A 24,083-nucleotide genomic window follows, 5' to 3' on the forward strand; every position below is an offset into this window, starting at 1 on the left:
TATACAAACAGATTAAAAACCAGTCCAACTAAGAAAGACAGACAGACAGACAACAAACACTAGTAGAAAAAATGAGGGGAGAAAAGTAAAAATTTCAGACAGATCAACCATATCAGACAGATCAACCATATCAGACAGATCAGACAGATCAACCATATCAGACAGATCAGACAGATCAACCATATCAGACAGATCAACCATATCAGACAGATCAACCATATCAGACAGATCAGACAGATCAACCATATCAGACAGATCAGACAGATCAACCATATCAGACAGATCAGACAGATCAACCATATCAGACAGATCAACCATATCAGACAGATCAGCGAGATCAGCCAGATCAGACAGGTGTAATGTAATTAAAGCTTCCAAAAGGTAGTGGTGGGAGACCAGAAGAATAAACACAGTATAACATAGACTCAAGGTCAGTAGAAGGTTAAAGTTTAGATCCAAGTAAAAGGCCCCGAGCTTCAGAGATGCTGAGAGAGAAACAACATCATCTCTCCACCCGTCTGTCTGCTTGATTAAACTCAAAACATCGACAGACAGACAAAAAGAATAATAGGGAAGAAATGCCATCCTGTCAGCCGGCCAGTAGGTCAGACAGCAGTATAGCATCTGTACTGTACAGAAGACAGAAAGGCTGTAAAAGTGGGTTAGTAGGTATCTAACAACCAGCCCTGGAAGGCCTTTCTGAAGGGGAGTTTGATATCCTAGTGGTAGTAGGGTTGAGGAGATACCAGGTGATATAGACTGATGGGTGACAGAATAAAAGAAGACAGTTGTATCTCTCCTCTCATCAGCTTTGATCCAGGTCCCCTATCTATTTATTTATTTATTTCTATTTCTATTCATCTCCCCAGTTCTTCAGATCAGCTGAGCTACACATCCACAGGAGTCCCGTGTGTCCATGTGTTCTTGTGTATGTCCCCAGCACAGCTTGGCAATTAACAGTGTGTGTGTGTGTGTGTGTGTGTGTGGTAGTTCCCGAGCCTTGCAGGATCAGAGGTAAACAGCTCTTTGTGTTTTCACCTCTCAGCCTCTGAGCGGTTCTGCGGGAGGTGAGTTGGATGTTGGGGTCAAAAGGTCAGAGTACTCCCCCAGGGTCCTGGCGTCACCAGTTGGCCTTCACAGCCTTGACGTCACTCACCAGGTTCTGAGCCAGGCAGATCCCAAATATCTAAACAGGAAATTGACATCACAGGTTACGTAACTGCCTCTGGCACGTAGCCAACTGACATTTAAAGCATCGAAGGTTCTCTGATTTAGAGTGACACACAAGGAAAAGGATGTAATCATGATTCTCGCCACCAGACGGCAGCCTCAAATTAAATACACACTCCCAGCAGGGTTTCCGTTCGGAAAATGTGGCGGCGGACAATATGACCGAGAAGATTTTAATTTAACGCCCATTTCAGAAATGTACCGGACCCATATGCATTGGGTGCATAAACCCATTAGGTCATCTACCCACAGTGCTCAGAATGACAGAAATCACATTTTGATTATGGTAATAGCTCTTAAGAGAACATGCAACTCCTGTAATGAAGCAGCCAATAAAATGTAATTTTTCAAACATTTGCCAAAATGCAATTCGTGGGAAAAACACCATTCTAAACTACACAGCTGAAAGAGGATCCATATCTGACAGAGATGAAAATGAAAATCTCTGTTTGAAGATTAGAAAGAGGGGGAATCTAAAGATGCAACAATCTAGGAGGATTATGGCTTCTGGACAATGAAAGAAAGTTGATATGAAAACCAATAGAACAGGAGAGAAATGGCATAGTGCTGGGTCCAATAGGAAAGTCAATGGAAATACATTTGCCAAAATTATATAATTACTCCTGTCTATACAGAAAAAATGAAAATCATTCACAATACTCCCCCCTCCCAAAAAAAACATTGAGGATCATTAGCTTTTTTTTTTTTTTTTTTGTTTAAAGCAGTGGATTGTTTCAAATCAAAAGCTCGTAGGTCTGTGCCTATTTGGGAAGCACACAATTTGGGCAGAGCGCCATTGGCAATAGACCTAGCTGATTATTGAGTTGAGGCGGTCAGTGAAAAGGATCTGAAATGTGTGTGAAGATAATGTCTCGAGTATAACTTTAAAACGTTGAGACAAGAAGAAGGGGCGGCGGTGTGAGGTAGAAGAGACGTCTCATTCCAGAATGGCTCAGCTCTCTTCCATCAATTATTTCGCATTCATTGTTTCATTGTGTGAACTGTTGCCCCATCATTTACGAGATTTGTAAAAAATAAAATGTTTGGAGTGCTCATGTGTCTGGTTTCTCTGTCCTGATAATGTTGAGGGATCGTGAGCGCCTGAGTACCTGGCCTGCTGCGCGGAAATGTAGGAAATCGTTGTTGTTTTTTTTTAAACTTCCATTGCGTATGATAATATATTCAAACTATAGTTCCTCACAGTAAGCTATTTAAAAAATCTTTCCAACAATCTGCCCCTCGATAATCACCAATCCTCGGTGTGGAAGTCCTAGTCCTACTGCTGCGTTGGCCTATAGGCTGTGAGTTCCATGCGCTCATTTCTTTAGCCGCCAATGGATCACGGTGTATCAATGCGTCCAAATGGCAGAGGCTGGTGCTCTCGCATTAGTTGACTTTTACATTTTTATCATTTCGGTCATTTGATGGATGTGGCATTGGCACATGTTCTTCAAAGACAGGACACCGTAATGAGAGAAATAATGTAGCCTAAGCTACTGAAAATAGGCCATTTACAAGATTAAATCATGACAAGAGAGTTTGATTCTTATTAACGAGATGGAGACCAGACAGCCTCCTTTAGGAAACTTTCGGAATATTCTGAAAGTATTCAGACCACTTCAGTTTTTCCACATTTTGTTACGTTACAGTCTTGTTCTAAAATGGATTAAATTGCTTTTTTTTACCTCATCAATCTACACACAATATCCGATAATGACAAAGCAAAAACAGGTTGTTCGAATATTACATTTACATAAGAATATTTACCCTTTACTCAGTACTTTGTTGAAGCACCTTTGGCAGCGATTACAGCCTTGAGTCTTCTTCGGTGTGACGCTACAAGCTTGGCACACCTGTATTTGGGGAGTTTCTCACATTCTTCTCTGCAGATCCTCTCAAGCTCTGTCAGGTTGGATGGGGAGAGTCACCGCACAGCTATTTTCAGGTCTCTCCAGAGATGTTCGATCGGGTTCAAGTCCGGGCTCTGGCTGGGCCAATCAAGGACATTCAGAGGCTTGTCCCGAAGCCACTCCAGTATTGTTTTGGCTGTGTGCTTAGGGTAGATGTCCTGTTGGACGGTGAACCTTCGCCCCAGTCTGAGGTCCTGAGCACTCCGAAGCAGGTATTCATCAAGTATCTCTCTGTACTTTGCTCCGTTCATCTTTCCCTTGATCCTGACTAGTCTCCCAGTCCCTGCCACTGAAAAACATCCCACAGCATGATGCTGCCACCACCATGCTTCACCGTAGGGATGGTATTAGCCAGGTGATGAGCGGTGCCTGGTTTCCTTCAGACGTGACGCTTGGCATTCAGGCCAAAGAGTTCAATCTTGGTTTCATCAGACCAGAGAATCTTGTTTCTCATGGTCTGAGAGTCCTTTAGGTGCTTTTTGGCAAACTCCAAGTGGGCTGTCATGTGCCTTTTACTGAGGAGTGGCTTCCGTCTGGCCACTCTACCATAAAGGCCTCCCACATCCACAGAGGAACTCTGGAGCTCTGTCAGTGACCATCGGGTTCTTGGTCACCTCCCTGACCAAGGCCCTTCTCCCCTGATTGCTCAGTTTGGCCGGGTGGCCAGGTCTAGGAAGAGTCTTGGTGGTTCCAAACATATTCCGTTTAAGAATGATGGAGGCCACTGTGTTCTTGGGGACCTTCAACGCTCCAGACATTTTTTGGTACCCTTCCCCAGATCTGTGCCTCGACACAATCCTGTCTCGGAGCTTTACGGACAATTCCTTCGACACCATGGCTTGGTTTTTGCTCTGACATGCACTGTCAACTGTGGGACCTTATATAGACAGGTGTGTGCCTTTCCAAATCATGTCCAATCAATTGAATTTACCACAGGTGGACTCCAATCAAGGTGTAGAAACATCAAGGATGATCAATGGAAACAGGATGCACCGGAGCTCAATTTCGAGTCCCATAGCAAAGGGTCTGAATATTTATGTAAATAAGGTTTCAGTTTTTTATTTTTAATACATTTGCAAAAGTTCTAAAAACCTGTTTTCGCTTCGTCATTATGGGGTATTGTGTGTAAATTTATGAGGAAAATAATTAAATTAATACATTTTAGAATAAGGCTGTAATGTAACAAAATGTGGAAAAAGTCAAGGGGTCTGAAAACTTTCCGAATGCACTGTATAGGCCTAGAGAGAGAATCAGCAAACTCACCCCCGTAAAAGGACCAGTCAATAAATAAGATACATGATGACTAACAAAAATACACACAGGCCAATTTAATTCCAATTAATGATGCATATTAACCTAATAGACTGATGGTCAAAAGTATTTCCATCGACTGGTATTTCCATCAATTAATAAAAAGCATTATTTTGGGATTTTTCTTGTCAGGTCATTTTGGCCGGCAACAGTTATATTTATCGGCTATCATATTATTTTTGGGGGCTAAAAGTCGGTAATTGCCGGCTAAAGGAAACCCTGACTTCCAGCCATGATGGTGACTGCAAATGCAGACATTATTTATCTGATTCACACAAAAGCTGACTCTTTAAATATACAGTACCAGTCAACAGTTTGGACACACCTAATCATTCAAGGGTTTTTCTTTATTTTTTACTATTTTCTACAGTGAAGACATCAAAAATATGAAATACACACATGGAATCATGTAGTAACCAAAAAAGTGTTAAACAAATCAAAATAGATTTTAGATTTTTCTAAGTAGCCACCCTTTGCCTTGATGACAGCTTTGCACACTTGGCATTCTCACAACCAGCTTCACCTGGAATGCTTTTCCAACAGTCTTGAAGGAGTTCCCACATATGCTGAGCACTTGTTGGTTGCTTTTCTTTCACTCTGCGGTCCAAATCATCCCAAATCATCTCAATTGGGTTGAGGCCAGGTGATTGTGGAGGCCAGGTCATCTGATGTATGACTCCTTCACTCTCCTTCTTGGTCAAATAGCCCTTACACAGCCTGGAGGTGTGTTGGGTCATTGTCCTGTTGAAAAAGAAATGATAGACCCACTAAGCGCAAATTAGATGGGATGGCGTATCGCTGCAGAATGCTGTGGTAGCCATGCTGGTTAAGTGTGCCTTGAATTCTAAATAAATCACCAACAGTGTCACCAGCAAAGCACTCCCACACCATCACATCTCCTCCTCCATGCTTCACGGTGGGAACAACACATGCGGAGATCATCCGTTCACCCACACCGCGTCTCACAAAGACACAGCTATTGGAACCAAAAATCTCAAATTTGGAATCATCAGACCAAAGGACAGATTTCCACCGGTCTAATGTCCATTGCTCGTGTTTCTTGGCCCAAGCAAGTCTCTTATTCTAATTGGTGTCCTTTAACTCAAATCAAATTTTATTTGCCACATGCGCCAAATACAACAGGTGTAGACCTTACAGTGAAATGCTTCCTTACAAGCCATTAACCAACAATGCAGTTCAAGAAAAAAATTAAAATAGCAAAAAATTAAAGAGCAGCAGTAAAATAAAATAACAGTAGGGAGGTTATATAAGGGGGGGTTGCGGTACAGAGTCAATGTGCGGGGGCACCGGTTAGTCGAGGTAATTGAGGTAATATGTGCATGTGGGTAGAGTTAAAGTGACTATGCATAGATAATAAACAGAGTAGCAGCAGCGTAAAAGCAATGCAAATAGTCCGGGTAGCCATGATTAGCTGTTCAGGAATCTTATGGCTTGGGGGTAGAAACTGTTGAGAAGCCTTTTGGACCTAGACTTGGCGCTCCGGTACCGCTTGCCATGCGGTAGCAGAGAGAACAGTTTATGACTAGGGTGGCTGGAGTCTTTGACAATTTTTGGCCCCAGTGATGTACTGGGCCGTACGCATTACCCTCTGTATTGCCTTGCGGTCGGAGGCCGAGCAGTTGCCATACCAGGTGGTGATGCAACCAGTCAGGATGCTCTCGATGGTCCTGAGGATCTTAGGACCCATGCCAAATGTTTTCAGTCTCCTGAGGGGGAATAGGCTTTGTCGTGCCCTCTTCACGACTGTCTTGGTGTGTTTGGACCATGATAGTTTGTTAGTGATGTGGACACCAAGGTGCTCTCAACCTGTTCCACTACAGCCCCGTCGATGAGAATGGGGGCGTGCTCAGTCCTCTTTTTTTTCCTGTAGTACACAATCATCTCCTTTGTCTTGATCACGTTGAGGGAGAGGTTGTTGTCCTGGAACCACACGGCCAGGTCTCTGACCTCCTCCCTATAGGCTGTCTCGTCGTTGTCGGTGATCAGGCCTACCACTGGTGTGTCATCGGCAAACTTAATGATGGTGTTGGAGTCGTGCCTGGCCATGCATTCATGAATGAACACTGAGTACTGTAGGGGACTGAGCACGCACCCCTGAGGGGCCCACGTGTTGAGGATCAGCGTGGCAGATGTGTTGTTACCTACCATTACCACCTGGGGGCGGCCCGTCAGGAAGTCCAGGATCCAGTTGCAGAGGGAGGTGTTTAGTCCCAGGATCCTCAGCTTAGTGATGAGCTTTGAGGGCACTGTGGTGTTGAACGCTGAGATGGTAGTCAATGAATAGCATTCTCACGTAGGTGTTCCTCTTGTCCAGGTGGGAAAGGGCAGTGTGGAGTGCAATAGAGATTGCATCATCTGTGGATCTGTTGGGGCGGTATGCAAATTGGAGAGGGTTTCTGGGATAATGGTGTTGATGTGAGCCATGACCAGCCTTTCAAAGCACTTCATTGCTACATACGTGAGTGCTACGGGTCGGTAGTCATTTAGGCAGGTTATCTTAGTACTCTTGGGCACAGGGACTATGGTGGACTGCTTGAAACATGTTGGTATTACAGACTCAGTCAGGGACATGTTGAAAATGTCAGTGAAGACACTTGCCAGTTGGTCAGCACATGCCCGGAGTACACGTCCTGGTAATCCGTCTGGTCCTGCGGCCTTGTGATTGTTGACCTGTTTGAAGGTCTTACTCACATCGGCTACGGAGAGCGTGATCACACAGTCATCTGGAACAGCTGGTGCTCTCATGCATGTTTCAGTGTTTCAGCGAGCATAGAAGTAATTTAGCTCGTCTGGTAGGCTCGTGTCACTGGGCAGCTCGTGGCTGTGCTTCCCTTTGTAGTCTAATAGTTTTCAAGCCCTGCCACATCCGACGAGCGTCAGAGCCGGTGTAGTACGATTCAATCTTAGTCCTGTATTGACTCTTTGCCTGTTTGATGGTTCGTCGGAGGACATAGCGAGATTTCTTATAAGCGTCCAGGTTAGAGTCCCGCTCCTTGAAAGCGGCAGCTCTACCCTTTAGCTCAGTGCGGATGTTGCCTGTAATCCATGGCTTCTGGTTGGGGTATGTACATACGGTCACTGTGGGGACGACGTCATCGATGCACTTATTGATGAAGCCAGTGACTGATGTGGTGTACTCCTCAATGCTATAGGAAGAATCCCAGAACATATTCCAGTCTGTACCAGCAAAACAATCCTGTAGCTTTGCATCTGTGTCATCTGACCATTTCCTTATTAACCGAGTCACTGGTGCTTCCTGCTTTAGTTTTTGCTTATAAGCAGGAATCAGGAGGATAGAGTTATGGTCAGATTTGCCAAATGGAGGGCGAGGGAGAGCTTTGTATGCGTCTCTGTGTGTGGAGTAAAGGTGGTCTAGAGTTTTTTTTCCTCTGGTTGCACATTTAACATGCTGGTAGAAATGAGGTAGAACGGATTTAAGTTTCCCTGCATTAAAGTCCCCGGCCACTAGGAGCACTGCCTCTGGATGAGCGTTTTCCTGTTTACTTATGGCCTTATACAGCTCATTGAGTGCACTCTTAGTGCCTGCATTGGTTTGTGGTGGTAAATAGACAGCTACGAAAAATATAGATGAAAATGATCTTGGTAAATAGTGTGGTCTACAGCTTATCATGATATAGTAGTGGTTTCTTTGCAGCAATTCAACCATGAAGGCCTGATTCACGCAGTCCCCTCTGAAGAGTTGATGTTGAGATGTGTCTGTTACTTGAACTCTGTGAAGCATTTATTTGGGCTGCAATTTCTGAGGCTGGTAACTCTAATGAACTTATCCTCTGCAGCAGAGGTAACTCTGGGTCTTCCATTCCTGTGGCGGTCCTCATGATTGCCAGTTTCATCATTGCCCTTGATGGTTTTTGCAACTGCACTTGAAGAAACTTTGAACGTTTTTGAAATATTCCAGACTGACTGACCTTCATGTCTTAAAGTAATGATGGGCTGTCATTTCTATTTGCTTATTTGAGCTGTTCTTGAATAATATGGACTTGGTCTTTTACCAAATAGGGCTATCTTCTGTATACCACCCCTACCTTGTCACAACACAACTGATTGGCTCAAACGCATTAAGAAGGAAAGAAATTCCACAAATTAACTTTTAACAAGGCACACCTGTTAATTGAAATGCATTCCATGTTACTACCTAATGAAGCTGGTTGAGAGAATGCCAAGAGTGTGCAAAACTGTCATCAGGGCAAAGGGTGGCTACTTTGAAGAATCTCAAATATAAAATATATTTTGACAATGTACAAAATAGTAAAAATAAAGAAAACCCCTTGAATGAGTAGGTGTGTCCAAACTTTTGACTGGTACTGAACATTTCTGAAATAATGTCTCTGGGAGTCCTGCTTACCTGTAAAAGTGCAATGCCCACAAAGACCCCAGCTACAATGATCAGGTTGTCCTGAAGCCATCTCTCGAACTGGCCCACACAACCCTTGGTGTAGATGTACTTTTGCTGGTCCAACTCCTGGGAGGGGAAATAGGAGACACGTTTTAATACAGTTAGCCAAACCAGACCAAACCAAACCAGACCAAACCAAACCAGACCAGACCAAACCAAACCAAACCACTGGACATTGACTATGACTCATAGAACATGAAGGATGATTAAATAATGGATGATTCCCAAATGGCACCATATTTCCTATGGGGCCTAGGTGAAAGAAGTGCACTATAAATGGAATAGGGTGCCATTTGTTACTGGTTTCTCCATTTCTTTCCCTTTCCATGTATTTTTGGTATGCAGCCATTTTGTTTAAAAGTATGTTACTGCTGTCTTAGGCCTACAAGGCCCTGTGTAAAAGGGGACGTCACAATTCTGTTAGTACACTTGTTTACATGGATATGTTTCTTAATAAAACCTATTTGAAACAAGCTATTATTATTATTATTATTATTATTATTATTACTTGTAAATATTTAATCAACAAACAAGAAAAGCCCGGTTGGAGAGGATCTACAGCATTTTCGTTTTGACACAACATTAGCACATGACGGCATAAAGATATGCCTAATTAGTCCTTTGGCTTTTCTGCTAATCAAAAAAAGTAAATCCTATTTCGATGCAAAAATCCATTCACACGTCCGATGTTTTTTTTTCTAAATTTACCGAATATTCGCATAACGTCACAAACCCTGCTGCTGCGGTCATTCGATGGCATTGGCATTGGCACGCCGTAATGAGAGAAATAACGTAGCCTAAGCTACTGAAAACAGGCATTTAACAAGATTAAATCAAGACAGGAGCGTTTAATTATTATTAAAGAGATGGAGTCCAGACAGGCTACTTTAGGGAACTCTGTGAATGGACATATAGGCCTATAAAGAGAATCAGCGAACTCACACACTCCCGCAAAAGATCCAGTCAATAAAAGCCACCAGCGTATGTCAAATATTTATATTTCCCTTAAAACGTATATTAAAAAAAACGTAGGCATACCTTAGGCTTTCCCGAATGTAGGCTATACGATAATGAATTGACCAGGACAGTATGAAGGGGACAGCTGTGCCATAGTATGAAATTGACAATCATTAAAATAGAAAACAAATACATGTGGCATGTCCACAGCCTATTTAATCAGCATTGATTCATCTATAAATGAAGAAAAGATTCAGTATCATATTATACCATGGCAGGTTGGAGAGGACTGGCCCATTGTCCATTTGACAACAACATTAGCCCATTATAGGCCTCAGAGCCAGAAATACCTTCAAATCAAATCAAATCAAATTGTATTGGCCACATGCGCCGAATATACAACAGGTGCAGACATTACAGTGAAATGCTTACTTACAGCCCTTAACCAACAGTGCATTTATTTATTTTTAAACAAGTAAATAAAACAACAACAAAAAAGTGTTGAGAAAAAAAAGAGCAGAAGTAAAATAAAATAACAGTAGGGAGGCTATATATACAGGGGGGTACCGGTGCAGAGTCAATGTGCGGGAGCACCGGCTAGTTGAGGTAGTTGAAGTAATATGTACACATGTCAACTGCTGTTGAATAATTCATGAAGTCAGACACACCTTGTCAACTGCTGTTGAATAATTCATGAAGTCAGACACACCTTGTCAACTGCTGTTGAATAATTCATGAAGTCAGACACACCTTGTCAACTGCTGTTGAATAATTCATGAAGTCAGACACACCTTGTCAACTGCTGTTGAATAATTCATGAAGTCAGACACACCTTGTCAACTGCTGTTGAATAATTCATGAGTCAGACACATCCAACCTTTTTAAAAAAAAAAAAAGAAGACATTTATTCACTAGCAAGCAATGAAAACATGCATTTTATAAAATAAAGTCCACATATGAAGTGCCATAGCCTATAGGCTAGCTGACCAACTAGCTGCCGGAGCATCAAACCACCCTTGGAAAGAGGAGGAAATGTTGACAGTTTAATAGAGAGACTAAGTTAGATCATTTAGCTATTTTATTTAGAATTTTAGGAACTATTTTAAGTATTTAAAAAAATATATGAAGTAATGATTTTTATAAAATATAGAATTTGGCCTTTACTACTATAGCCGTGAGAAACACATTGAATAACACATTCATAAATGCCAAAAAAAAGACAGTCAAAAAGTAATTCACGACGACAAAGGTTTTAAAGAGTTTGTCCTATATTTAGGTGATATATATATATATATATATTTTTACTACACATATTTAACCACTTTTTTGACTAGGCACAAAACTACCTCCATACTGTTAGTTACAGTCACTCGCTGTAATTTTTTTAACAAAGCGCAGCAAGTCTGAGCCCGGCCTGGCACAAAAAATTGAGGTCGGACTCCCTCTAGTCATACGTGTGTCTTAATTATTTCATCTTACAGTTCGCTTAAAGCATCAGACGGCTATGTCTATATATGGAAAAAGAACAGACGACACTATGTCGACCAAGATTTTTGTTGGTCGGGGACAGCCCTAGCGTGTGTGTACTGTGAATGAAGCTGTGTGTGAATACTGGGGATGAAGCTGTGTGTGAATACTGGGGATGAAGCTGTGTGTGAATACTGGGGATGAAGCTGTGTGTGTACTGTGGATGAAGCTGTGTGTGAATACTGGGGATGAAGCTGTGTGTGAATACTGTGGATGAAGCTGTGTGTGAATACTGTGGATGAAGCTGTGTGTGAATACTGTGGATGAAGCTGTGTGTGTGTACTGTGGATGAAGCTGTGTGTGTGTACTGGGGATGAAGCTGTGTGTGTACTGAGGATGAAGCTGTGTGTGTACTGGGGATGAAGCTGTGTGTGAATACTGTGGATGAAGCTGTGTGTGAATACTGGGCATGAAGCTGTGTGTGAATACTGGGGATGAAGCTGTGTGAATACTGGGGATGAAGCTGTGTGTGTGTACTGGGGATGAAGCTGTGTGTATACTGGGGATGAAGCTGTGTGTGTATACTGGGGATGAAGCTGTGTGTGTATACTGGGGATGAAGCTGTGTGTGTATACTGGGGATGAAGCTGTGTGTATACTGGGGATGAAGCTGTGTGTGTGTACTGGGGATGAAGCTGTGTGTGTATACTGGGGATGAAGCTGTGTGTGTATACTGGGGATGAAGCTGTGTGTGTATACTGGGGATGAAGCTGTGTGTGTATACTGGGGATGAAGCTGTGTGTGAATACTGTGGATGAAGCTGTGTGTGAATACTGTGGATGAAGCTGTGTGTGAATACTGTGGATGAAGCTGTGTGTGAATACTGGGGATGAAGCTGTGTGTGAATACTGTGGATGAAGCTGTGTGTGTACTGGGGATGAAGCTGTGTGTGAATACTGTGGATGAAGCTGTGTGTGAATACTGTGGATGAAGCTGTGTGTGAATACTGGGGATGAAGCTGTGTGTGAATACTGTGGATGAAGCTGTGTGTGAATACTGGGGATGAAGCTGTGTGTGTACTGGGGATGAAGCTGTGTGTATACTGGGGATGAAGCTGTGTGTATACTGGGGATGAAGCTGTGTGTGAATACTGGGGATGAAGCTGTGTGTATACTGGGGATGAGGCTGTGTGTGTACTGGGGATGAAGCTGTGTGAATATACTGGGGATGAAGCTGTGTGTGTATACTGGGGATGAAGCTGTGTGTGTATACTGGGGATAAAGCTGTGTGTGAATACTGTGAATGAAGCTGTGTGTGAATACTGGGGATGAAGCTGTGTGAATATACTGCGGATGAAGCTGTGTGTATACTGTGGATGAAGCTGTGTGTGAATACTGGGGATGAAGCTGTGTGTGTACTGTGGATGAAGCTGTGTGTATATACTGTGGATGAAGCTGTGTATATACTGGGGATGAAGCTGTGTGTGTATACTGGGGATGAAGCTGTGTGTGTATACTGGGGATGAAGCTGTGTGTGTACTGGGGATGAAGCTGTGTGTGTACTGGGGATGAAGATGTGTGTGTATACTGGGGATGAAGCTGTGTGTGAATACTGGGGATGAAGCTGTGTGAATATACTGGGGATGAAGCTGTGTGTGTATACTGGGGATGAAGCTGTGTGTGTATACTGGGGATGAAGCTGTGTGTGTGTACTGTGGATGAAGCTGTGTGTGAATACTGGGGATGAAGCTGTGTGTGTACTGGGGATGAAGCTGTGTGTGTACTGGGGATGAAGATGTGTGTGAATACTGGGGATGAAGCTGTGTGTGAATACTGGGGATGAAGCTGTGTGTGAATACTGTGGATGAAGCTGTGTGTGTACTGGGGATGAAGCTGTGTGTGTGTACTGGGGATGAAGCTGTGTGTATACTGGGGATGAAGCTGTGTGTGAATACTGGGGATGAAGCTGTGTGTGTGAATACTGGGGATGAAGCTGTGTGTACTGGGGATGAAGCTGTGTGTGTATACTGGGGATGAAGCTGTGTGTACTGGGGATGAAGCTGTGTGTGTATACTGGGGATGAAGCTGTGTGTGAATACTGGGGATGAAGCTGTGTGTGTACTGGGGATGAAGCTGTGTGTATACTGGGGATGAAGCTGTGTGTGAATACTGGGGATGAAGCTGTGTATACTGGGGATGAAGCTGTGTGTGTACTGTGGATGAAGCTGTGTGTGTGTACTGGGGATGAAGCTGTGTGTGTATACTGGGGATGAAGCTGTGTGAATACTGGGGATGAAGCTGTGTGTGAAGACTGGGGATGAAGCTGTGTGAATACTGGGGCTGAAGCTGTGTGTGAATACTGGGGATGAAGCTGTGTGTATACTGGGGATGAAGCTGTGTGTGAATACTGGGGATGAAGCTGTGTGTGTGTACTGTGGATGAAGCTGTGTGTGTATACTGGGGATGAAGCTGTGTGTGAATACTGGGGATGAAGCTGTGTGTGAATACTGGGGATGAAGCTGTGTGTGAATACTGGGGATGAAGCTGTGTGTGAATACTGGGGATGAAGCTGTGTGAATACTGGGGATGAAGCTGTGTGTGTGTACTGTGGATGAAGCTGTGTGTATACTGTGGATGAAGCTGTGTGTGAATACTGTGGATGAAGCTGTGTGTGTATACTGGGGATGAAGCTGTGTGTATACTGGGGATGAAGCTGTGTGTATACTGGGGATGAAGCTGTGTGTATACTATGGATGAAGCTGTGTGTGAATACTGGGGATGAAGCTGTGTGTGAATACTGGGGATGAAGCTGTGTGTGTACTGGGGATGAAGCTGTGTGTATACTGGGGATGAAGCTGTGTGTGAATACTGGGGATGAAGCTGTGTGTGTGTACTGGGGATGAAGCTGTGTGTGAATACTGGGGATGAAGCTGTGTGTATATGCTCAAATCAAATCAAATCAAATTTTATTGGTCACATGCGCCGAATACAACAGGTGCAGACATTACAGTGAAATGCTTACTTACAGCCCTTAACCAACAGTGCATTTATTTTAAACAAAAAAAGTAAGAATAAAACAACAACAACAAAAGTGTTGAGAAAAAAAGAGCAGAAGTAAAATAAAGTGACAGTAGGGAAGCTATATATACAGGGGGGTACCGGTGCAGAGTCAATGTGCGGAGGCACCGGCTAGTTGAGGTAGTTGAGGTAATATGTACATGTGGGTAGAGTTAAAGTGACTATGCATAAATACTTAACAGAGTAGCAGCAGCGTAAAAAGCATGGGGTGGGGGGGCAGTGCAAATAGTCCGGGTAGCCATGATTAGCTGTTCAGGAGTCTTATGGCTTGGGGGTAGAAGCTGTTGAGAAGTCTTTTGGACCTAGACTTGGCACTCCGGTACCGCTTGCCGTGCGGTAGCAGAGAGAACAGTCTATGACTAGGGTGGCTGGAGTCTTTGACAATTTTGAGGGCCTTCCTCTGACACCGCCTGGTATAGAGGTCCTGGATGGCAGGAAGCTTAGCCCCAGTGATGTACTGGGCCGTACGCACTACCCTCTGTAGTGCCTTGCGGTCAGAGGCCAAGCAGTTGCCATACCAGGCGGTGATGCAACCAGTCAGGATGCTCTCGATGGTGCAGCTGTAGAATTTTTGGAGGATCTGAGGACCCATGCCAAATCTTTTTAGTCTCCTGAGGGGGAATAGGCTTTGTCGTGCCCTCTTCACGACTGTCTTGGTGTGTTTGGACCATGATAGTTCGTTGGTGATGTGGACACCAAGAAACCTGAAGCTCTCAACCTGTTCCACTACAGCCCCGTCGATGAGAATGGGGGCGTGCTCAGTCCTCTTTTTTTCCTGTAGTCCACAATCATCTCCTTTGTCTTGGTCACGTTGAGGGAGAGGTTGTTGTCCTGGCACCACACGGCCAGATCTCTGACCTCCTCCCTATAGGCTGTCTCATCGTTGTCGGTGATCAGGCCTACCACTGTTGTGTCGTCGGCAAACTTAATGATGGTGTTGGAGTCGTGCCTGGCCATGCAGTCATGGGTGAACAGAGAGTACAGGAGGGGACTGAGCACGCACCCCTGAGGGGCCCCCGTGTTGAGGATCAGTGTGGCAGATGTGTTGTTACCTACCCTTACCACCTGGGGGACGGCCCGTCAGGAAGTCCAGGATCCAGTTGCAGAGGGAGGTGTTTAGTCCCAGGATCCTTAGCTTAGTGATGAGCTTAGAGGGCACTATGGTGTTGAATGCTGAGCTGTAGTCAATGAATAGCATTCTCACGTAGGTGTTCCTCTTGTCCAGGTGGGAAAGGGCAGTGTGGAGTGCGATAGAGATTGCATCATCTGTGGATCTGTTGGGGCGGTATGCAAATTGGAGTGGGTCTAGGGTTTCTGGGATTATGCTGTTGATGTGAGCCATGACCAGTCTTTCAAAGCACTTCATGGCTACAGACGTCAGTGCTACGGGTCGGTAGTCATTTAGGCAGGTTATCTTAGAGTTCTTGGGCACGGGGACTATGGTGGTCTGCTTGAAACATGTTGGTATTACAGACTCAGTCAGGGACATGTTGAAAATGTCAGTGAAGACACTTGCCAGTTGGTCAGCACATGCTCGGAGTACACGTCCTGGTAATCCGTCTGGCCCTGCGGCCTTGTGAATGTTGACCTGCTTAAAAGTCTTACTCACATCGGCTACGGAGAGCGTGATCACATAGTCATCCGGAACAGCTGGTGCTCTCATGCATGCTTCAGTGTTGCTTGCCTCGAAGCGAGCATAGAAGTGGTTTAGCTCGTCTGGTAGGCTTGTGTCACTGGGCAGCTCGCGGCTGTGCTTCCCTTTGTAGTCTGTAATAGTTTTCAAGCCCTGCCACATCCGACGAGCGTCAGAGCCAGTGTAGTACGATTCAATCATACTGGGGATGAAGCTGTGTGTATACTGTGTTAAGCTGTCTTTTATTCTGTTCCCATATAAGTCTACTGAAGCACAAGCTGTTGAGCTCCAGCAACAAAAGGTTCTCCCCCACAGAGCTCGTCTTTGTCTGTCTACAGAGAAACTCCACCAAGGACTCCCTTGTTCCAAAGCTAAAACCTGGAAACCAACTCTCCACCAATGGGAGGTAACGGAATCCCTGGGCATCCAATGAAATGAAATGTTTCCGATGGTGACAGCGAACTTCCCCTAGAGCCATTTCAGTTTGTGTTTTCTTTGATGATCTCTGCTATTTTCTTGCTCCACCCCCCTCCCAAAACACTCCACAAACAAACTCACAGCTTGTTTCAATAGACTTTCACAGCAAAGCCTACAAGCCTGTACACAGTAGGGAAAACTAACAAAATGGCAGCAAATAGTCAGCCATTTGGGCCTTGGCTACATAACAGTAGGCATAGCAACAGTGCTCTGGTTGAGAGCTGTATTGAGAGTGAGGGTGCGCGCACGCACACACGCACGCACACACGCACACACACGCACACGCACGCACACGCACACACACGCACACGCACAAGGGAGGCATAACCCACTGAATCCCCAATTATAGAGCGTAGTGCTGTGATGCTTCCCAGGGCTATAACTGGAGTCTAAATCAGCACTGTAAGAAAAACCCACTGTTATTAAGGAAGAGAGGAGGAGAGCAGCCTGAACACTAGCTAGCTAGCTACTTAACCCCTTACTTCCATGCCTGGCTAGATGTTCAGAAGGAAGGCTGAAATGTCAGCCGCCTCTCTCCGTCTCTGGATAATGGCCAGCAAGGTTTTAAAAGACTGATTGGGTCTGACGGCAAAACACATTGAGAAATACCAACCCCTTGAAGTCTCACGTCGTAGCCACACTGCGTGTTAAGGACATCTTCCTGAAACGAATGAAAGCAAAACTATCATGAGAACAGAAGAATGTGGGTCTTCCAGCAGTGTCTTTAGAATATGTATGGTTAATGTCTGAATAAGTCTTACAACACGGTCTACATCTGAGGTTTATAACGTAGTTCTATAGCACAGTAAGGCATCTTACGGCAGGGTCTTTGACACAGCAGGAGAAAGGGACTCCACAGCGCTCTCTACTGGGGTTAAACTCAGTGCAGTTGAAGTAGATATTCAGGTTCCAGTCATTAGGACCGTGGGCTCCACAGCACGACCACTAGAACACACATAATAAGGTTTTATTACACGTTATGAGCACCTATGAGTCTTTATAAAGTCTTAGTACAACCAAGTCTGCTATGATAAAGAGGCAGGCTCTGGTTGGCTTCAGCATTTGTACAGTAATCCAATCAAGGTTAAGGCGCTGTCTGCCTGTACAGTCCAGTACAGCAAAAGGTACAAGACATGTTGCCTGTCCAGTACAGTTTCACCTATCACTTGTCCTGTCACATAATCCTGTTAACTCTATAACATCTAGTACTACTGACATATTCCGGTGTTAACTCTATAACATCTAGTAGAACTGACATAATCCTGTTAACTCTATAACATCTAGTAGAACTGACATATTCCTGTGTTAACTCTATAACATCTAGTAGAACTGACATATTCCTGTTAACTCTATAACATCTAGTAGAACTGACATATTCCTGTGTTAACTCTATAACATCTAGTAGAACTGACATATTCCTGTGTTAACTCTATAACATCTAGTAGAACTGACATAATCCTGTTAACTCTATAACATCTAGTACAACTGACATATTCCTGTTAACTCTATAACATCTAGTACTACTGACATATTCCTGTTAACTCTATAACATCTAGTACTACTGACATATTCCTGTGTGAAGTCTATGAGGTTCTGCAGGTCGATGTCGTCGCGGTAGGCCTTGACGTTGTTGTTGATGAAGAAGTTGAGCTGGTCTTTGATCCAGTCTTTAAACACAAAGGTCAGGATGCCTGCTGTCAGCTCTAAGAAGAAGATCAGACCCAGGAACACTGAGAACTAGAACACAGAGAGAGAACATTAGAACATTAGAACATGATGCCTGCTGTCAGCTCCAAGAAGAAGATCAGACCCAGGAACACTGAGAACTAGAACACAGAGAGAGAACATTAGAACATTAGAACATGATGCCTGCTCTCAGCTCCAAGAAGATCAGACCCAGGAACACTGAGAACTAGAACACAGAGAGAGAACATTAGAACATTAGAACATGATGCCTGCTCTCAGCTCCAAGAAGATCAGACCCAGGAACACTGAGAACTAGAACACAGAGAGAGAACATTAGAACATGTGAGAAAATAGGACATACGCACATTTCACCTCTACAGTGCTGTTCTGGCCATGTCTGTAAACTAAAACAGCATCTCTATAATACTGTATTAGCTATGTTGTCCCGGAAATAGGTACATTTATAGCCTGACTGACTGACTGGCTGACTCACCGACTGACTGACTGGCTGGCACACACTGGCTGACTGGCTCACTGACTGGCTCACTGGCTGACTGGCTCACTGGCTGACTGGCTCACTGACTGACTGGCTCACTGACTGACTGGCTCACTGACTGACTGACACTCACTGGCTGACTGGCTGACTGGCTGACTGGCTGACTGACACTCACTGGCTGACTGGCTGACTGGCTGACTGACTGACTCACTGACTGACTGACTGACACTCACTGGCTCACTGACTGACTGGCTGACTGGCTGACTGACTGACTCACTGACTCACTGACTGACTGACTGACTGACTGACTGACTGACTGGCTTACTCACTGACTCAGAGCAGTGTTGAGATACCCCAGGACTGACTGACTGGCTGGGAGCAGCGTTGAGATGCCCCAGGCCTCTTGTGTTTCATTATATCATCAATTTACTGTAAACGTTGAGGAAAAAGCAGGTTATGTTAAATGCCTAGAGGGTCATACAGTCTCTCACAGACCAAAAAGCCACATCAGCTCTGTAGCACTGTAGATCCAGCCAGGAGCCATCTCGTCTCTCTCCTGTTCTGTAGGCTGGCCAGCCAGGAGCCATCTCTTGTCTCTCTCCTGTTCTGTAGGTTGGCCAGACAGGAGCCATCTCTTGTCTCTCCTGTTCTGTAGGCTGGCCAGCCAGGAGCCATCTCTTGTCTCTCTCCTGTTCTGTAGGCTGGCCAGCCAGGAGCTCTCTCTTCTCTCTCTCCTGTTCTGTAGGCTGGCCAGCCAGGAGCCATCTCTTCTCTCTCTCCTGTTCTGTAGGCTGGCCAGCCAGGAGCTATCTCTTCTCTCTCTCCTGTTCTGTAGGCTGGCCAGCCAGGAGCTATCTCTTCTCTCTCTCCTGTTCTGTAGGCTGGCCAGCCAGGAGCAATCTCGTTTCTCTCCTGTTCTGTAGCCAGGAGCTATCTCTTCTCTCTCTCCTGTTCTGTAGGCTGGCCAGCCAGGAGCTATCTCTTCTCTCTCTCCTGTTCTGAAGGCTGGCCAGCCAGGAGCCATCTCGTCTCTCTCCTGTTCTGTAGCCAGGAGCCATCTCTTGTCTCTCTCCTGTTCTGTAGCCAGGAGCTAATGGACAGAGTAGTGGAGGTAATGGCCACAGAGGGACAGCTGGCTATGAGACCCAGTTTGTCTAAGTCACTCAGACACAATTGTCAAAGTTGAACCTGACATATCTTCTCTGAATCAAGATGTTTAGAGAACATGCTTAGTAATGGATGTTTCAGGCTTTTATAAACCAGTGGTTACTTATTTCCCATCTAGATCAATACCAATCCTACGTGTTAATTTACGGTAAGTAGCCAATTGCTATGAATGACCTCAACTTTCAGATCAAACGAAGCTAGAGTTATTTTTGTGAATCAATCTAACATGTACCTCCATCCCTCCCTCCCTCCCTCCCTCCCTCCCTCCCTCCCCTCCCTCCCTCCCTCCCTCCCTCCCTCCCTCCCTCCCTCCCTCCCTCCCTCCCTCCCTCCCTCCCTCCCTCCCTCCATCCATCCCTCCCTCCATCCATCCCTGCTTCCCTCCTCTACATAACACCTAAATGAAGACCTAAAAGGTGTGAACCAAGGTGTGAGTAGTGAACTGCACACCCAAAAGGTGTGGATAGCAGAGCTGAAGGTAGAAATGAGATGAACCATGAGGTTCAACATGTTATCGTCCAAGGCCACAGCCTTACCATCCACAGAGAGCCTTACCATCCACAGAGAGCCTTACCATCCACAGAGAGCCTTACCATCCACAGAGAGCCTTACCATCCACAGAGAGCCTTACTATCCACAGAGAGCCTTACCATCCACAGAGAGCCTTACCATCCACAGAGAGCCTTACCATCCACAGAGAGCCTTACCATCCACAGAGAGCCTTACCATCCACAGAGAGCCTTACCATCCACAGAGAGCCTTACCATCCACAGAGAGCCTTACCATCCACAGAGAGCCTTACCATCCACAGAGAGCCTTACCATCCACAGAGAGCCTTACCATCCACAGAGAGCCTTACCATCCACAGAGAGCCTTACCATCCACAGAGAGATTAAACTAAGTAGGCCTATATAAGAAAGAAAGAGTTGAACTCTCTAAGGAGGAATAAAACATATTCCATTAACAGTATAAACGGATTTCAAACTCACAAATTTGAGCAGCAAGGTGTTTTCCCGTAGCGCTCCGATGCAGCCAGCGAATCCCAGGATGAACATGACTCCTCCCACTACGATGAACAGCCACACAGGGTCGAAGCCTCCCAGGTCTGTTATGGACGCCATGTTGGAGAGCACCCCCTGAAGGACAGCAGGACCACGTTTTTTTTTTTTTTACAGATATATAGACATGTTTTTTTTACCACTGAAAGCGTAAGACCAAAAAGTAAGAAGAAAGAAATGTTGGTGATAGTTCTGTAAGAAAGCGGTGTTGTAAAAAGCCAAAACAACACACCTTGCTGGGAGAGAGACTCTAGGCATTCCCCACTGCATTCCCTTCCAGGACAATAAACACTGACAGACAGCCGGAGAGGCAGCCCTCCCCCTGCTTCCCCTAACAGCCTGCTAGGGCTGGGCGATATATCAAATTAATTAGATTAATTCAAATGTAAGTTTTAGCGCAATGTTCCAAATGCCTGTATCGCAAGAATTAAGGTTTTTATTTATTTCAGTTTTTATGAGCGTTTGTCTTTTTGGTCTCGTCTCCTTCGCTCCTTCTGTGCACCTTCCCACTCACAGACAACAAGCCCCTCCCCCTGCCACTCACAGACACCAAGCCCCTCCCCCTGCCACTCACAGACACCAAGCCCCTCCCCCTGCCACTCACAACAAAGACGAAAGATAACTTCTTCCTCTCTGACAACAAGCAGTTTAAACTCGCTGTTTGCATTTGAGGTTTGGTCCAAAAGAATCGGTCATATGGACACCGAAACACATGGAGACATTATTTTACTGTAATAGAGAAGTTAACCATTGTAGCGATATCCTTTTTATGTCTGAACTCCCAAAATATAGAACAGAGCAGACCCTACTAAAGACAGCAGTATCAATGAACATGATTGTGGAAAATCCATGCTCAGTTTCTGTCGCACAAGGCCTTGCAGTACCACGTATCGCTAGCAGCCGTTTAGCCAGACCGTTATGTGCTAGCGGTCTAGTCCGTTGTCTGCAGTTTAGCCAGACCGTTATGTAATAATAATAATAATAATTGGTCATTTAGCAGACGCTCTTATCCAGAGCGACTTACAGGAGCAATTAGAGTTAAGTGCCTTGCTCAAGGGCACATCGACAGATGTTTCACCTAGTGGGCTCGGGGATTAGAACCAGCGACCTTTCGGTTACTGGCACAATGCTCTTAACCACTAAGCTACCTGTGCTAGCGGTCTAGCCAGACCGTTATGTGCTAGCGGTTTAGCCAGACTGTTATGTGCTAGCGGTCTAGCCAGACTTTTATGTGCTAGCGGTTTAGCCAGACCGTTATGTGCTAGTGGTCTAGTCTGTTGTAATGAGCATGAAAGAGACTCGTTTATATGAGGAATTGGCAACTCGTTCTCATTCTAAGAAATAAGCGTCTTCTTATCCAGGTAGGCCACTTGATTTCAACATCTAAACAAATAGTGAATCGCCCATAAGTTTGAAAAAAATGGACATGATCCCCCTAACGCCCTGGTTACCCTAACGCCCTGGTTACCCTAACGCCCTGCTTCCCCTAACGCCCTGGTTACCCTAACGCCCTGCTTCCCCTAACGCCCTGGTTCCCCTAACGCCCTGGTTACCCTAACGCCCTGCTTCCCCTAACGCCCTGGTTCCCCTAACGCCCTGGTTACCCTAACGCCCTGCTTCCCCTAACGCCCTGGTTCCCCTAACGCCCTGGTTCCCCTAACGCCCTGGTTCCCCTAACGCCCTGCTTCCCCTAACGCCCTGGTTCCCCTAACGCCCTGCTTCCCCTAACGCCCTGGTTCCCCTAACGCCCTGCTTCCCCTAACGCCCTGGTTCCCCTAACGCCCTGCTTCCCCTAACGCCCTGCTTCCCCTAACGCCCTGGTTCCCCTAACGCCCTGCTTCCCCTAACGCCCTGGTTCCCCTAACGCCCTGCTTCCCCTAACGCCCTGGTTCCCCTAACGCCCTGGTTCCCCTAACGCCCTGCTTCCCCTAACGCCCTGGTTACCCTAACGCCCTGCTTCCCCTAACGCCCTGGTTCCCCTAACGCCCTGGTTCCCCTAACGCCCTGCTTCCCCTAACGCCCTGGTTCCCCTAACGCCCTGGTTCCCCTAACGCCCTGGTTCCCCTAACGCCCTGGTTCCCCTAACGCCCTGCTTCCCCTAACGCCCTGCTTCTCCCTCTAAACCCGAGGCTGGGTACTTGTCCATTTCAGGGGACTTCCTCACTCACTCAGACTCTAGCAGCCCAATCCACATTCTCCCTTCCCCCTGAAGTTTTGTTGTTGTCATTTTTTTTTTTGGGGGGGGGGATTTTGACTATCCAGATATCCGAAAAGATGTCATGATATTATTTGAATAGCAAAATAATGTGTTTCTTACCTTCTCGGCCCATGCCCACAGCCCTATGGTCAGGAAGGCTGCTCCTAGTAACTGTGGAATAAAACACAGAAACAGAAGGTTTGATAATAATATAATAATAATAATATAATATGTAATTTAGCAGACGCTTTTATCCAAATGACATACAATACGCATATTCCATCAAACTAAACTGACTCTGCACACACATACACCACATGATCATGAGTATGTGGACACCTGCTCGTCGAACATCTCATTCCAAAATCATGGCCATTAATATGGAGTTGGTCCCCCCTTTGCTGCTATAACAGCCTCCACTCTTCTGGGAAGGCTTTCCACTAGATGTGGGAACATTGCTGCGGGGACTTGCTTCCATTCAGCCACAAGAGCATTAGTGAGGTCGGGCACTGATGTTGGGCGATTAGGCCTGCCTGCCTCGCAGTCGGTGTTCGAATTCATCCCAAAGGTGTTCGATTGGGTTGAGGTCAGGGCTCTGTGCAGGCCAGTCAAGTTCTTCCACAAAACCATTTCTGTATGGACCTCGCTTTGTGCACGGGGACATTGTCATGCTGAAACAGGAAAGGACCTTCCCCAAACAGTTTCCACAAAGTTGGAAGCACAGAATCGTCTAGAATGTCATTGTATGCTGGGTAGGTAGCGTTCTCCTGGTGTCCGTTGGACTGTCAGATGGTGAAGTGTGATTCATCACTCCAGAGAACGCGTTGCCACTGCTCCACAGTCCAATGGCGGCGAGCTTTACACCACTCTAGCCGACACTTGGCATTGTACATGGTTATCTTAGGCTTGTGTGCGGCTGCTCGGCCATGGAAACCCATTTCCTGAAGCTCCCGACGAACAGTTCTTGGAACTCGGTAGGG

The 24,083-nt window shown here is 45.5% G+C and overlaps 1 protein-coding gene across 2 annotated transcripts in view; it reads right to left on the reverse strand.

Annotated features, from left to right (window-relative positions):
- Positions 1 to 282: 282 nt before the first annotated feature.
- LOC121587422 (tetraspanin-17) overlaps positions 283 to 24,083 on the reverse strand; it is a 45,933-nt gene continuing 22,132 nt past the window's right edge. Inside the window, exons 2-8 of one of the 2 annotated variants that reach the window (XM_041904306.2) lie at positions 23,224 to 23,274; positions 20,838 to 20,984; positions 18,066 to 18,236; positions 17,319 to 17,444; positions 17,113 to 17,160; positions 8,839 to 8,955; positions 283 to 1,186 (exon numbers count right to left, since the gene is read on the reverse strand). In XM_041904306.2, the coding sequence (XP_041760240.1) occupies positions 1,121 to 1,186; positions 8,839 to 8,955; positions 17,113 to 17,160; positions 17,319 to 17,444; positions 18,066 to 18,236; positions 20,838 to 20,984; positions 23,224 to 23,274 (726 nt within the window). In that variant the 3' untranslated portion in view covers positions 283 to 1,120. Of the gene's footprint in view, positions 1,187 to 5,151; positions 5,193 to 8,838; positions 8,956 to 17,112; positions 17,161 to 17,318; positions 17,445 to 18,065; positions 18,237 to 20,837; positions 20,985 to 23,223; positions 23,275 to 24,083 lie in introns of those variants that run through there. The other variant, XM_041904314.1, reaches the window with a different exon arrangement.

This window comes from Coregonus clupeaformis, chromosome 2, assembly GCF_020615455.1.
Source record: "Coregonus clupeaformis isolate EN_2021a chromosome 2, ASM2061545v1, whole genome shotgun sequence".
Classification (NCBI taxonomy): Eukaryota; Metazoa; Chordata; class Actinopteri; order Salmoniformes; family Salmonidae; genus Coregonus; species Coregonus clupeaformis.